We start from the raw sequence: 14,711 nt of genomic DNA on the forward strand, positions 1-14,711 counted from the left end.
TCACTGGTCTAATTTTGTTTATTGAGTACTAAGTTTTACGATCAAGATGTCCTAATAGTAGCTCTTTCTCACGTTGAACCTAAGCTCCTCATATCCTTTTCCAGTACCTCAAATTGACTAATGTTTATGTTTAAACCAAGGCTGACATGTGGCGTGTTTCTTCTACAGCCACCACAGAGGAAAGTCCTCCCTGGTTTGTTTGGGTTAGACAGCAGAGGAATGAGTGGGAGGGTGGACAGGGCGATGCAGAGGAGTGGGAGGTGAGGGGATGATGACAGGGGAATGGAGCTGGGGGGAGGAGGGCCTGGGGTGGGTGAGTGAGCTTGGACAATGCTCTCTGAATTTTAAAAGGGAATAGAAAAAGGCGAGGGAGAATGGGAGTGGAGGTTCGAAGGAGAGAAAGGGTAAGGGAACAAGGAGAAAAAGGTGGCAGGAGGAGAGGAAGGGAGCTTGCATGCAGGGGTGAGGGGTGTTGATGGGGGCAGAGGGGTGGATAATTAGATGGAGAAGAGGAGTGGAAGGGGAATGACTAAAGAAGGACCAGAAGGAAAGCTAGAAGGCGTGAGTCCATGCAATGAGAGAATAAAAGAACGAAGGAGGGAAAGAAAAAGAAAGGGAGAATGGAGGGGCTGGGGGTTCTGGGAGGGGGGACAGGGACCTCAGTGTTACATTCCTGAAGAGCAACCAGCCTGGTACTGGTCTGCTGCGCAGTGCAAACATCGGACAGAGAGGTGGACTGACAGCTTGTCAGAAAGACTCATGAGACAGAGAGATGAATGTGTTGACTGAAAGAATGAAAATGTCTGGAGGGCAAAGACGGCTGGAGCAAGAGACCTAAAAAAGAGAAAGAAAAGGTGGAGACAGTTTCCTGTGATGTGTATTTAAAAAGGTTATCCTCAGTTAGACAGGACATCTTATAGGCTCAACAGATTTGTTTGAGCAAATGACCCATCTTATATCAAATCGACAGAAGTCTCCCCTTTCCTGCTCTTATGTCTCTTCTCCTTTCCTTCAATAAACCATTACTGTTGAGCCTTCTCCTGGCAGGGGACCACATGCTGAGGTCAGGGACACACTACGTTCATATTGCTCTGATTATACATCAAATGCTGAATGCATAAACACTGTTTCATTCCCCGGGCACACGGAAATGAAGTTGTTTTTGCAGGCTGGTTCATGACAAATGTGATCAGGCTCATGGATGCGGTATTTCAAAAATAATATTCAGATGTTATAGTATAAAGTACACAATGCCAGCTACAACGTCAATCAGCCTTGACAGCAGAAGAATCGTCTCCCCTCTGTGGTGCTAGTGCTACATCTAGTGGCAGCTAGGTGTCATTGCAACTGGAAACAAATTGCTAGGATAAAGCTCTGTATGCATTTTTTTTTCTGTAACTGAAAACCTCTCAATCTCTAACCTCTTAAACAGTGTAAATATACAGTTCGTAGTGGAGAGAATGTAATAAAAATATAATACATTTTTTTAAAAATTTATTGTTTTTACAGTTAGATGCAAAGAAAAATTAGATACTACACAGACAGAACTGTGAAGTTATCAAATTGAGCAGCCATCCGGAAGGATTGTTTTGTACAGATTTAGGAAATGAAAGCAGCCTTCTGAGATGGCTTGGTAATTCCAAGGAAGGCGGAGTAACAGAAGCCTGTTTACACAAAAAAGCGTAAGAGAATACACAGTTTGATATTTAGGGGGAAAAAAACATAAAATGAAATAAATATAGCATATAAATTAAATGGCTCTTTATCATGAGAACAAGCCAAACACAAACAACAAGAATATTTTTAAATGACTAAAAGGTGATTGTAAAGTGCAACAACAATTTACTGTATTTAAAAATGATGAAACACAGTCCGAAAGTCACAGTTGTAGCACCTCCACTTGTACGTGGAACAGGTCTCACTCCTGCACACAGAGGTCAGTGTCGCAAAAAAAAAAAAAATACAACTTTTAAATACAGTCTTTTTTCACTTGTGATTTCAGTGCTCACAGTGATGGAAAGTGTTTTCTCAGACTGTTTTCCAGTATGCAACATTCATCTCACCACAAACCATTAGAAAAGCCCAGATTTTGGAGAAGTAAGCTTTTCTCGGTTGAATGACGCACTGTACTTCACCGGAAAAGGGATACTAATGAAAAATACTTCCTCTAACATTTAAAAGACACTTGTGTCTTGATGTTGACAACAAATGTTGACAATGTGTGGTCCCTGGCGAGTCACTGACGTGCATAGACACTGGCCTTTCCTGGCTTGTACGTAATCAGTCACAAATGTAACGTACATGTGAGTAATACACAGTTTTAGTTCTAGATTCTAGAACACCTTTTGTTCCGAGCAAAAATCGGATATTATTCAATATTTCAGCGCTCAAGATGCCTCTTCCTCTTTGTTTTCATAGAGGCCTATTTCCTCCCTGGGAAAAATGAAAAAGATAAAGGCAAGAAGAGTGAAGGAGGTGACATAATTCATCAGTTAGAATATTTTGAGACATTTGGGATACAATTTTTCTTTCTCCTTTTTTACAGTTGTGTCTCATGGAAGTCTTAAGCTTACATATTTAACAATGTAATTAAATGTCAAAGAAGTGGAAATTTGCTACTAAACATCCACTTACTCCTCATTTCCATTTACTCTCCACTCTCGTGCCACATCTTCAGCTGCTGGTCCTGAAGTCCAACACAGAAACTGCTGTGAATTTTTGCACATCATCACTGTACAAACAGAATATGCAAATGTGTGTAGGAAAGCTATTTTTTGCCAAACATATTCAGTGTCCTTACCTCTCTTGCGTTTCTTGCATTTACAAAACACTGTCAATGCCACCATGATAGCGACCACCAGTATAGAACAGATAGCTGCAGCTATCACAGGACTAGTGCTAGGTGACTCAGATGTACCTTCAGGTGAGAACAAAAGTTTTAAAGTATTAAAGTATGAACCAAGCAACATTTTATTGTTATTATTGTCAACAAATCAGACCAAAATAGCTTGTTTTTGCATTTCAAGCATTAGCAAGTATTCATAGCAGCAGGGAGGTGTGAGCATAATTAACAGAAAATAAACCACAGTGTCCATGTTTAAGGTAGTGAAGGAACCCAGTGTAACAGAGAAGCCTATAATATACTTTGTCCCCATCTTTAAGAAATTTTAACTTTCTGTCTGAGAACTGATGCATTCGTCTCTGCCCTGCTGTTACAACAGACTTGTCTAAACCAACCATGGCACATAAACCTGTTCATGGACTCGCCTCTTCCGCTGAACTATGGCATTTAGGCACAAATAGCTAGTGGTTATGAAAAAATGGTTTTGCTAAATAACATTTTAAAGAGCCTCCCTTATCTAAAGATAAATGTTGAGAAAGACTACAAGCCAAGGTTGGATTTTTAGTTTGTTTCTGTGTTGTTACAAATATCATTGGGTTTTTCAGTGATGTTTTCTTACTGAACCAAAATCACTTCAGGATCACTTTCACATTGGTTCTCCATACCACCGAAACATCAGTATGTTTGCATTTTCATGTTGCCATACTTCCAGTATTATTAAAGCTAAAAGCATCAATATACCTAATTACATCCTTACAGAGCTGCTGGCTCTAGACCTTTATCCTTGTAAGACTGTATAAATTTAAACCTGTTTTTAAACCAAATTCTTTTTAAAAAGTCTGACAGATGTAAAAAGATGCAAAATTTCCCTCACATATTCCCTGAAAAGTAGCTGTCAAAGGGGATCTGTGGCAAGGGATTTCCATTGCCATTCATACTTCCCAAAACTTGCCCAGTGGTTAAGAGCATATAAAAAAGTAGGAGTCCTCAATTTTTTTTTATTTTTTTTTAGTTCAGTGTCTACTCACAGACTGAAAACATGTCTGAGCTGACTTCACCAACTGCACAGCTGAGATTCTCCTGCTCTCTGTTGGTGCAGTTGAAGTATGCAGTGCTGGAGCTGTTGAACATCTTGTCTTGATTGCGAACTTTACTGCTGTTCACGACTTTCCAAATGTGACTGCTGGTATTCCCTTTCACTGGTACAGTCCACATCATCTCGGTTTCAGGGAACCCACCATGTGACGCACATGTCACAAGACAACTTCCACCATTGCAGGAGATTGTAATTGTAGGTTTACTGTATTTGGCTAAAAGACAGACAGACACAAAGGAAGTGACCACTGTCAGATCTTTGTTTCCAACATATAAGCTTTTCTCAAGCTAAGCAAAAATAGTTCCATGCCGTGATTGTAAGTATTTTTCAATATGTTTCAATCTGGCTGACTTTCACAAACAGTGTAAAAAAAATTGACTGTCCTGTTTCCTAAATTTAGTCATAGATATTACTTTTGGGTGGAAAATGGTTCCTCCTCCATGATGTAAGAAATAACATAGAAAGGTATGTAATTCAGAACACTATATGCATTATTCCAACATAGTGTTTTAAGTGAACTGTACAACCTGAACAACAGCCTAAAAGTTAGACAAACATATTCATTTTTTAATGTTAATGTTAACATAGATACCTGTAATTCTGAGTTCAATCGGAGTCTTCCCTGGTTTCTCACCAGTGTACTTGATATGGCACATATATTGCCCCTCGTGTGTGATGTTCAATTCCTTCATGTCCACAGTTATCTCACTAGACCCTTTGTTTATTTTGGTGTTCTTCCATGTCTCCGGTAAAGGTTTAGAGTTATGGAAGCCATTCACAAATGTATCGCCCTTCTGAAAGTACATAAATTCAACGTTCTTTTGCTTGTCGAAATTGCAGTGAAAGGTCACATTTCCACCGATTTCTCCTGTGAGCTGAATTGGAGCAGTACTTTCTGGAAAAGAAAAGCAAAGGTCATAATATGTTAGAGCATCCTGAAAAAAATTTTATGAAACAATGAAATTGTCTTCAGGGACAAAAGAATACAAAGCCTGTTAGGTCTAAAATCAGAAATAATTTTTTGTTATTAAAAATCTGAATGTATTAATTTTAATCACAGGCAAATTGTGTTTCTCAGAAGTTAATTTCCAGCTATGAAAATTGAGATCTTTTAAAATACTCTGGATGTCAGAGTTAGTAGCATTTTCATAAAGTACAGAACATTTAGTTGCCTAAATAGAAGTGTAATAATCATATGTGCAGTCAGTCATTCCACTATGTCACTAATTTATTTTGCATGTCAAATAGTGAAACTATTAACAAATGGTTTAAAGCAATAAATACTTTGCTCAGAGTTCTTACTTAAGGCTGTGGGTGGGTGTAAAGGTCAAGGGTTTTTGTTTAGACATTTTTTCAGAGAGTCCCGCTTTATGATGCAGTAGACTAATTTCAGTTCCTCTTCTCCTTAGCTGCTCTTTTGTACTGTACAAAATTCATGACTAGTAGTGTCCCTTTTATGTTTCACGTCATCTAAAGGTCACACTTTCAAGAGTGATATTATAGTGAAACAAAGACTTTAAACAGGAACATTTTAGTGTTCTTTAGTTTGACCATTACGTGAGAAAAAGGCCTGTGTCTTGCTGGAAATTTCTCATTCTTCACCAGCTAGTCACTAACTTTATCTATCTGAAGTTTGGTGATGGGCAGATAGTTTATTAGTGTGTTTTCATCTGCCAAGCTGGAAAGACAAATGGGGTAGATCACTGGAAATAGAAAAAATGCTACAATGGGTTTGGTTTCTAGTCATTATGTAACTAGAAACAGTGGTGATTAGTCTTAGATTATAATATAGATAGAAATTTGATGCTGATTTATTCAAGCTCAGTGCTGTGAGATGACAGAAATGCTCACCTGTAACAAAGGCCATTGCCCCAGTCCAAACCAGAGCCAGCAGCAAAACGGAAAGCCCTGGAGTTCTTGGAAGAGAGGAGGAAAAAAAACTGATTATTTACATGAAAACTGCATTCTCAGGTTGCAAACAATACTTTTTGGCTATGAGCCTTTTGATATAGCTAAAATTGTTGAGTTCACTGCATCTGAAACTACACTTGGTGATCAACTGGATTTGCTGTATGCAACTTTACTGCCTCTACACGTGTACACTCAAGGATTTGATCAATCAGAAGACCCTCACTATATTTTAGATGTACCAATATAAGTGTCTTTCTGCTGCCTTCAAAAGTTGAGTCCAGTTCAGAACAAAACAGATAGTACCTTCAATTTCAGAGACAGGATAGTTATGAATAGAAAGACATACATATATTCAGGTCAGTTCAAAAGAATATTTGTACCTGATTCCTGGCAGTGTTTGGGGGTGACTTACAGTAAGACTGACAATGCATTCTTCGCTGCTATAGACAACATCGATTCACTTTCAATTTCCTAATACTCAACAAGGGAGTCCTAGCATTGTAATATCAACTACTGATAGTAATGTTAAAATGGAAAACAGGAGGGCTACTTACAGACAACAATTTAAGTTGCAACTGGATGCCTGTTGAATAGACAAACAAGTTAATAACATTGATTAATAACAGTGATAGACTTGATTATATATATATATTTTGTAATTTAATTTGGTATCTTTTAAAGCAGTGAACAACACCGTTAATCAAACAGGAGATGATGTGATGTGGCACAGTAGAGCACTCAATCAACAATCGAATTCAGCCTGTGATGCAGAGATATTTGCAGAGGTATCTGGCTTTGTGTAGCAAATATGGCCATGGAGAATTGGCTCTAAATAAGCAGGTGAATGATTGATTTTCTTCAAATATTCACATTCACAATATTCATCTAAATCTTGGTCATGTTGACTCACAGAAATGGTGCAGAAGCTGTGTCTTTTGTGTGGCTATAATAAAAAACACACACACCCAGATCTGCAAACCCCACATGCTCTCCTCAAAACACCACTGATTTATTAAATGTGCATACCATGAAAATTATCATTGAAAATGAAATTTTCATCTATACAAAATTAAAATAATCTTATCTGAAAGACAGTATATGACTGATCCTTTAGAGGCAGTCCTGAATGTGAAAATGAAGAACATCCTGAAAGAACACACCCAATGGTATTTTTCAGCAGAAAGCAAACAGAAAATCCCAGTGAGCAGTATCAGAGATAGCCTCTTTCTCTAGAATGTGTACTCCATGGGTTTAGCTGCCATGTGCTGTGTGCATAATAGTTTTCTGTTCCTTTAAATGTGATGTTATAGAGATCAAAGTATTAGCTACTATACACTTTCAGTTAGTAGGTTATAGATGTGTTCGTATGTGTGTTATTGTGTAAAAACTCACTTTCCCTTAAAACATAGTTTTTATCTTGGGGTTTTAGAAGCTAATTTTAAATGGGCTGCTCTATGTAAAATTGTTCATGAGGAAATTAATTTGTGTTGTAACATCTCTGCTAAAGGCCTGGTGAGAGGGAAAACCTCAGGAAATTCCCATCTGGAAAAATATCTGTCTTTCTTATTTAGTTTTAGTTAGGGACACTATAGGCTGTCTGCCAATCCAAATGTCCTGGTGATTTTTCAGACATCTTGTCTCACAGTATTTATACATGTACCATGTATATTATACGATTATATTGACTCCTTTGAGGAAAGTTCTTTGTGTTCAAACTTACTGAACACAACAATTCACAGAATGATGAGTAATTAAAATTAGTACAAAGCACTTACAGGGGAAACACCACTACATGTCATGCACAGTGTGTCATTGTAAATTGCCTGAGCACGTGTACTAAACAGAAACCACATCAGAGGGAATTCCCAAGGCTAATACAGTTACCTTACATGCTGAACAAAATGCCTGTAGTTTCAGGAAAAGTAATACCAGATGGAATGTGAAAGTGATATATATATATATATATATATATATTTCACGTTTTATTTTTCAGGGGATTTTTACCTTTATTGCCAATTGGGTTGCAGAGAGGTAAACAGGCAAACATCTTCTAGATTGACTTTGATTTAGTCATTTTGATAGAGGTTTAGCTTCTCTATTTGACTTCATGCTATACCAACGCCTGCACTATTATAATCATCCAATCAAATTTCAAAGCTCTGCATTAGGTTCAACCTTTGTGAGAACTGATATGTTGATTTTCATTATAATCATTTGCATATACCAAGAGCCACAGCAGTTATCATATGCTTGTTTAGGCTCTTGACGTTTAAGTAATTTTTTGAAGAGATAGAAGAGACTAAGCTGATAAAGAGTGGAGCAAACAAACTGTTGGTTGTTCTTACTAGCCAAATTCCAACACTTGAACAATAGGTAGTGAATGAAAGTGGTTTATCAAGAACAATTAATGGCAGACATTAATATAATATTTGACTCAGAATGCTTTAAAACTATATTTGTGCACCGAACTTGTGCGGGGATTTCCATCTGACAAAATGTGATTTACATTGCCTTACTTGCTTTGAATCTGAGGTAAAGTACAGCTGAACTATATATATACAAATTCAACTGAACTCTAGTATCTTGGCCAGTATCTGATCTAAACCAGTCACATATGGAAATAAATAGATATATTTGCACATTAGGTACAGTAGTGATTTACACTAACACTCACAATGCCCTTATTGATATATTTCACTCATGCATGCTTTCTTGTGGCTGAAACTCAATTTTTGGGTGTACTGCCTTTCCTGAATGCTACGATCCAGCAACTAAAACAATTTTCAAGTTTTTCTTGTGCTGACCACACACATGCCCACACATATAAATAGGACTCATCAGCTCCTGTTTAATGACGTATGACATATTTCTTTCATACAAAAACAATGTTAATGCATGATAATCTTCCTTTCTGGCATGAATATGACTGCATTATTATCAAAATAATAGTCTTAAAACAAAAAGAAAGAAGTCTTTTGAAATCAGATGAGATTAGAAAGAAGAAAAAAGCTGCTCTTACCATCATGCTGTCCTGTGTTCTGTGTGTGAGGAAGACAATTACTTCCTTGTTAAGTTAGTAAAGCTGATGGGTGGAGCTGTATGAGTCATTAGGTTGTATCGCATCAGTCTATGATAAACAATGTGATGTCACCCTGAACACTTGTTTGACTTGTTTTTAAAAACTTGATTTATCCTTAAAACATAATACAGATGTTCTAATGAATGTGTTTGATGTTTATTTTGTTGAGTTTTAACTTGACTATGTAATGTATTGTTGATCAGCTTGAGGGTCGTGTGTGTGTGTGTGCATCTCTATTTGCTACATGTGCTTCATTTTTGATACAATGTATTTTGAAATATGCCAGATTGAATAAAATTGTGAATTTTAAGTGTGGGGAAAGTGGAAAATGAATGTCAGAATTAACAGTAGTTTACTGACCTGATTACCTGATCAACCACAATATTTTTTCCCTGGGCATGTCTTGTTGCGAAATATGTAACAAGGAAGGAAATAGTCTAAGCTCACTCCCTAAGTTTCAGTTTTTGGTGGGAACTTAACAGGTAGGTAACACAGGTACATGTTTTACAGGTACAGAAACTGTCATCACAACCTTGATAATAATCTCGAAGGTTGTGATGTGTTTATAAACTATGAAAGACAATTTTAAAAAATTCACAGGAACCTAGTTAAAGAGAATTTAACTGACGATGGTAGAACAAATGAGTTTTGTTTCTTAGAAAAGCCTTGGTTTTCAGTTTGAATTAGTCCTTTCAGACATGGGATATGTAATAATACACTATAGTAGAAGGATCTTCCTATACCAATAAAGTATACAGGAAATGAATATGTTGTTTAGTCTGTTTCTTCTTTTTTGAACTGTATATGTAACCTCTTGGGCCACTAATAGCAACTTTGAATGGTGGAATGCAGCAGCAAATATGAGATTAATCCACAGGGAATATCTCTAATCTGTAATTTTCCAGTCTTTAATGATTGGTCTAATGGAAGGGACTGTTTGCTAAACAATATCTCAGTCACCTCCCGTCAGTTTTCCACAAAACATTTCTCCATTATGACACTTAGGTGGGGACTATTGACATTTACTTCCTCCTCCACATCCTCCAAGTTAGGGTTCATCCATAAAGATCTGTGCTGTCTGAATCTCAGTATGGTTGAGTGTAAAATGGCTTTGTGTGAACTGTGGCTTTTGAGTCTGACTCATCTATCGTACTGTTACAGGTGGTGTACTCCATCTGTCACAACTGTGGTGGTTGTTCTTTAGGTGCTTGTCTTAGATCTTTCACTTTTGTTTTTCATCCATATTGTTAAAACACAAACAGGACAAAAACTGTAATGATTAATTTTCATTATCGACTTAATTCCTGTAAATTACCTTTCAAAACGTTTAGAATTTGTGAAGTGCCCAGTTAATTGAACTGGTCTGAATGTAGGACCTGGATAATATCTAGTGAGTATAATATCTAATATATTAACTATGCTTTTAATATGTACTTTAAATATTGAAGTATTAAAAGGTATTTCTGATGTTGTATCAGTGTTAGCTCAGTGACATTCTCTTCCAGGTGTCTGCTTTCGACCTTATAATACTTTCCACTGGAGACGAGGACGTGTAGTTAGAAGAACTAAATTAAATGCTTTATGCTGAAATGATTACTGGGAATCTGTGTCATTCCTAAATATAGTCACAACAGAATTTAGGGAAGATACAGTAAACATGGATCTTCTGGGATTTTCCATGTGTAACCCAGATAAATTTGAGGAAACTGCCCAGAGAAAAGGACCTCCTCCTTACTTGCCTTGACTCATCCCCAGCACTCTCATTTAGCCGTTCATGTTTTAGTATATTACTTTATGTCAGATTTCCTTGTGAATGATCACACTACAAATGTTACCAGTAATTTAACATTAATGTTTTTATGTACAATAAAGTAGTTCTTTATATGATATTTATGACTGTAGGACATAATATATTTTGTTAAAGAAGAATTTATTATGGAGAATGGCTGGAAGGATGAAAATGATCATTCAGTGTCCTTAAGGGCAAAAAGATACTGAGATAAAATTAGATGACATTAGTGTTTGTGGAAGATAATGGTTGTTTATGGTAATATATTAACCTGCAAAGCTTTATGTAGCGGGTGAGAGGATATTCAAATTTTGACATCCAGATAAACTATGGCAATGAAATATTAATGAACAACTTGCATATTTTATACAAAAGAGGTGATAAAGCATTATAGAGTATCTTATGTGAACACCCACAGGCTCTCTTACACACGGCACTGCTCAGATAGCAACAGGAATATATGCAGTATGTAGGAGTAAAGGCCCACTAGGCATAATAAACAAATCAGTTCTCATAATTATGAGACATTTTGAAACCGAAGAATCCTATTTTAACTACTACCAGCTTTCTTTGGTTACTAATTATAATAACCTTTTTTCAAGAACTACTCCCTGTTCACCAAAGACAGTGCCTAGTTTTACACATCAAGTTCCACTAATCCCAAATATGAATACAAAGTCAAAGATTTGGTCACATGAGGTTACATCAAAAAAAGCAATTGTCGATTATTTTAGAATAAAAAAAATGTCGTGACATGATAAAACTGGAAGCCAGTAGACAACAGAAAATGTAATGCATGTCTTGCTCTTCCTTTCCTTCCTTCATGTCCTTTGTGAGAAAGGCTTTTAGATAAGTGAAACAGATACTTCCTGACTGCACCTAAGTAAACGGCGTAAGGAGTTGCGTAGGATCTTACTCCCACTGTATCACGTGACACACCAGATTGTCGTTGCTACCTGGTAACCACGCAAGCATAATCTCGGAGAATACACAGACATGAGCAACAGATTGCTACAGCTTCACTTCACAGATTAAGTCGCCAAAATCTGCGAGAGTCGAGAATTTGCTAAAAGGTATGAAACCAAAGCTTCCGTTAGATTGCTGCCATGTTGACGGCGGTCTAGCTAGCTGAAGTACTTAACATCCATTTACAGAGGCAGTCAGCTAGCGTAATTTGCTAATGTTACGAAGTTGGTGCGGCACAGCTACAACTAACACGCTGTAGTATTTCCTGTGGACACAGAAGACGCGGTTTGAAAAAAAAAAAGACTGACCTAACTAATAGGTAACGCATGCCGATGTGACGATAAACTAACGTCTCTGCGCTAGCACGTTTAAAATTGAAGCCAGTAGTTAGCTAATAGAGCAGCAGTTAACAATAAGCGCTGGGCTAAGTCAGCGCATTCATGAAAGACACGACATGTTACATCTAGCTGGTTTAAATTAAACAACGTCTGGATAGACAGTTTAACTCACACCGTGGTGTAACGTTAAGGAAGGTGACTCTGATGTCTACGCTGATCTGTTTGGGTCGACAGAAAATTACATTAGGTTTTAGGTGTTGTGTGTTATCAGGTTTAACTGACTGGCCCTGACTGGTTTGAAAACAAAATGAAACAAACTGAAAACATCCTCTGACTTGAAAAATAGAAGCACCTGATTTACAGAAAAGCTACTACTAAGCCTTACCATTATCCCCTCCTTAGGGTGGTTCATTACAGTATTATTTTTGTGTGTACATAAATTAGTTCCAGCTAAAAGATGCCTGATGGGTCAGATGATGTTCGCAAGAAGTTTATCCTGACCACAACTGGAAACTTCTATGGGATAAAGCCTCCACTGTCCTGGGCTGACAGCCCAGAGCTCAATAATTTCTTGGATGATGGAAATGAATTTGTGCTGTCTATCAGTGGAAATGACAATAATCTTCACTTCTCAAATAAGGTAATGCAAACGATTGAAGCATCATTGCAGAGTTAAAAGTTGAAAAGATTTGCCTCAGGACGTGAGGGGCAAAAATCCTGAAATAATTCAGGATTTAAGTAATTGATTCCAAGTAGCAATTCCAGACGTGTTTTTTGTTTGTGCATTTTGTTCCTATTGTCATGCATCAACTTGGACAGATTGAAACTTCAGGAGACAGCAAAGAGAAGGTGCTGGTGTTCTTCAAGCTTCATCCAACAGTGATCACTGAAGAGAACCTTCACCAGAGCCTCCTGGTGTCATCTATGCTCGAGTCTCCCATCAACACCCTCTACCAGGCTGTCAGACAGGTCTTTGCACCTGTGCTGCTCAAGGTGAGCCTGTGCTTGTGTACTGATGAATTCCATAGACTCTCTGAAAGACATAGGCTTTTGTATTAATATCAACCACAGTGAAAGCTTCTACTAGATCATACAGTGAACAGTTACCAGGATGTATTGTTTTTGAAACTAGTGTTTAGAACTTAAGTCCAATAGCAAAAATATTCCCAGTGATTTGAAGTAAATAAATATTGCATCATATACTTAAATATTTTAAAAAGTGCTTTTTCCTGAAGCTTCTGACAAGGGGTTTTGGGTTACCAAATAAGTTTGCAGAGTGAGTCAATTTTTTATTTCCCCCCCAAGGATGAGCGCTGGCGTTCAGCATTTGACCCTAAGCTGGCAGACCTGCTGAGTGAGCTGGAGGTTGGCTTAGGGTCAGTGCTACGGAAGTCAGGAGCACAACCCTCAGCCAAGAAGGGCCGTATGGAGGAAGACGTCCTTGGTATTCCTGAATATACTTTTGCAGTATCTACATAAAAACCACAACAGTAATAGATGCCTGTCCAGATTTTTTTTTTGTAGGGGCATGATATTATGCATAAAACATTTTGTTAGTACATTGTGTATGGAATGAAGCCTTAGTTCTGGAAGTTTTGATGAACACTCTCAGCTAAATTTAAACAACACTTCAATGTATTACTGACCCTGTATACTGTACTGTTTTTTAATAATACTGTATATGAATATAAATATTATTTGGATGCAGCTCAGAGAATGGCCTGTGAGGAAGCAGCAATAAGTGTATGGCTAAATATGATTTGCATCACTTTGCTCTACGGTTAAAGCAAAGACAGATAGGAGAGATGATTTTTCACTTCTTGCAGGCATCCTGACTCCCAGTGATGAGTTCCAGTACTGGGCAGATCTCTCTGAGTCTGCAGACAAGAACCGTGTGAGAGAAAGGGCGGCATATTTCACTGAGCAATTCAAACCCATACAGAAGGTATGCTGGCAAGCTTTTATTTATCAAGACTGTTCACATGAAAAGAAAAAAACAATTAATTGGAATTGTTTACATATGTTTAAAAGCTTGCTAATTAAATTACAATTATTGAGATGTAAAACATTTGTTTCTGATCTAAGCAGTAATTCCACTGATAATTATAACTTGGCATATTTTGTTATAGTGTAAAAACTTGAAAATTGTAAGTATTAACATTATTATTAACAATTAACTGAGAGGAAAAAAACCCCTAAAAATCTAACCTAACTAACACACACTCACACACACCAAACTATGTGACTCTGTGTTTCCACCAGGAGTATGATGGACTTGATGGCTTGTCTATGTCTGATGTTGTGGATCTGGTGGAACAGACCAAAGACACCCTGGATGATGTTTGGAGACAGACTGATTTTGAGCCTTATCCAGAAACTCGCATGGCTCGTCTCATGGATGTTATCGGTGGGACTCTCTTACACGTACACAAATCAAAACCAGGAAATGAAAACAAATATATGCTGATGGTGTTTTTAGACTTCTGTGTTACAAGCAACCTTTAGCTATTCTGGGTAATGAAATGCATGTCTTTTAAAAACGCATACCATGTTTATTTTCTGAAGAAGTCATCAATATACAGTACCAACTAAATGGGATTTATTACTAAATTAGTAATGTTGACCTAAGCTATAGGCAACCTATATTGACTCTGTTTATTCTTCTTTTCTTTCTGTGTTTGTTTATACAT

General features: G+C 37.3%; 2 protein-coding genes across 3 annotated transcripts in view; one reads left to right on the plus strand and one right to left on the minus strand.

Annotated features, from left to right (window-relative positions):
- Positions 1–1,553: 1,553 nt before the first annotated feature.
- On the minus strand, positions 1,554–8,901 carry LOC113125514 (CD276 antigen-like). Of its 2 annotated transcripts, none has more exons than XM_026299020.1 (8): positions 8,869–8,901; positions 6,404–6,432; positions 5,790–5,854; positions 4,531–4,833; positions 3,871–4,152; positions 2,801–2,917; positions 2,635–2,686; positions 1,554–2,433 (listed from the first exon to the last, which is right to left on the minus strand). In XM_026299020.1, exons 1-8 carry the CDS (start codon positions 8,872–8,874, stop codon positions 2,388–2,390), a joined length of 900 nt encoding a protein of 299 aa, XP_026154805.1. In that variant the 5' UTR covers positions 8,875–8,901; the 3' UTR covers positions 1,554–2,387. The 2 variants fall into 2 exon arrangements, with proteins under 2 accessions (XP_026154805.1, XP_026154806.1); XM_026299021.1 differs by having other exon boundaries at positions 2,635–2,708.
- Positions 8,902–11,660: 2,759 nt separating this feature from the next.
- Positions 11,661–14,711, plus strand: part of dync2h1 (dynein cytoplasmic 2 heavy chain 1) — a 91,854-nt gene continuing 88,803 nt past the window's right edge. The window contains exons 1-6 of the mRNA XM_026313380.1: positions 11,661–11,790; positions 12,466–12,661; positions 12,841–13,014; positions 13,327–13,465; positions 13,848–13,966; positions 14,284–14,428. Of these exons, the coding sequence (XP_026169165.1) occupies positions 12,479–12,661; positions 12,841–13,014; positions 13,327–13,465; positions 13,848–13,966; positions 14,284–14,428 (760 nt within the window). The 5' untranslated portion in view covers positions 11,661–11,790; positions 12,466–12,478. The remainder of the gene's footprint in view (positions 11,791–12,465; positions 12,662–12,840; positions 13,015–13,326; positions 13,466–13,847; positions 13,967–14,283; positions 14,429–14,711) is intronic.

This window comes from Mastacembelus armatus, chromosome 13, assembly GCF_900324485.2.
Source record: "Mastacembelus armatus chromosome 13, fMasArm1.2, whole genome shotgun sequence".
NCBI classification, from domain to species: Eukaryota; Metazoa; Chordata; class Actinopteri; order Synbranchiformes; family Mastacembelidae; genus Mastacembelus; species Mastacembelus armatus.

What these genes read in the sequence shown, in the direction of transcription:
- LOC113125514 (XM_026299020.1), bottom strand. An exon ending in ATGCAAGAAACGCAAGAGAG is followed by an intron (nt 2,687 to 2,800) that starts GTAAGGACACTG and finishes GTTGGACTTCAG; the next exon opens with GACCAGCAGCTGAAGATGTG. An exon ending in AGAGTAAATGGAAATGAGGA is followed by an intron (nt 2,434 to 2,634) that starts GTAAGTGGATGT and finishes CATTTTTCCCAG; the next exon opens with GGAGGAAATAGGCCTCTATG.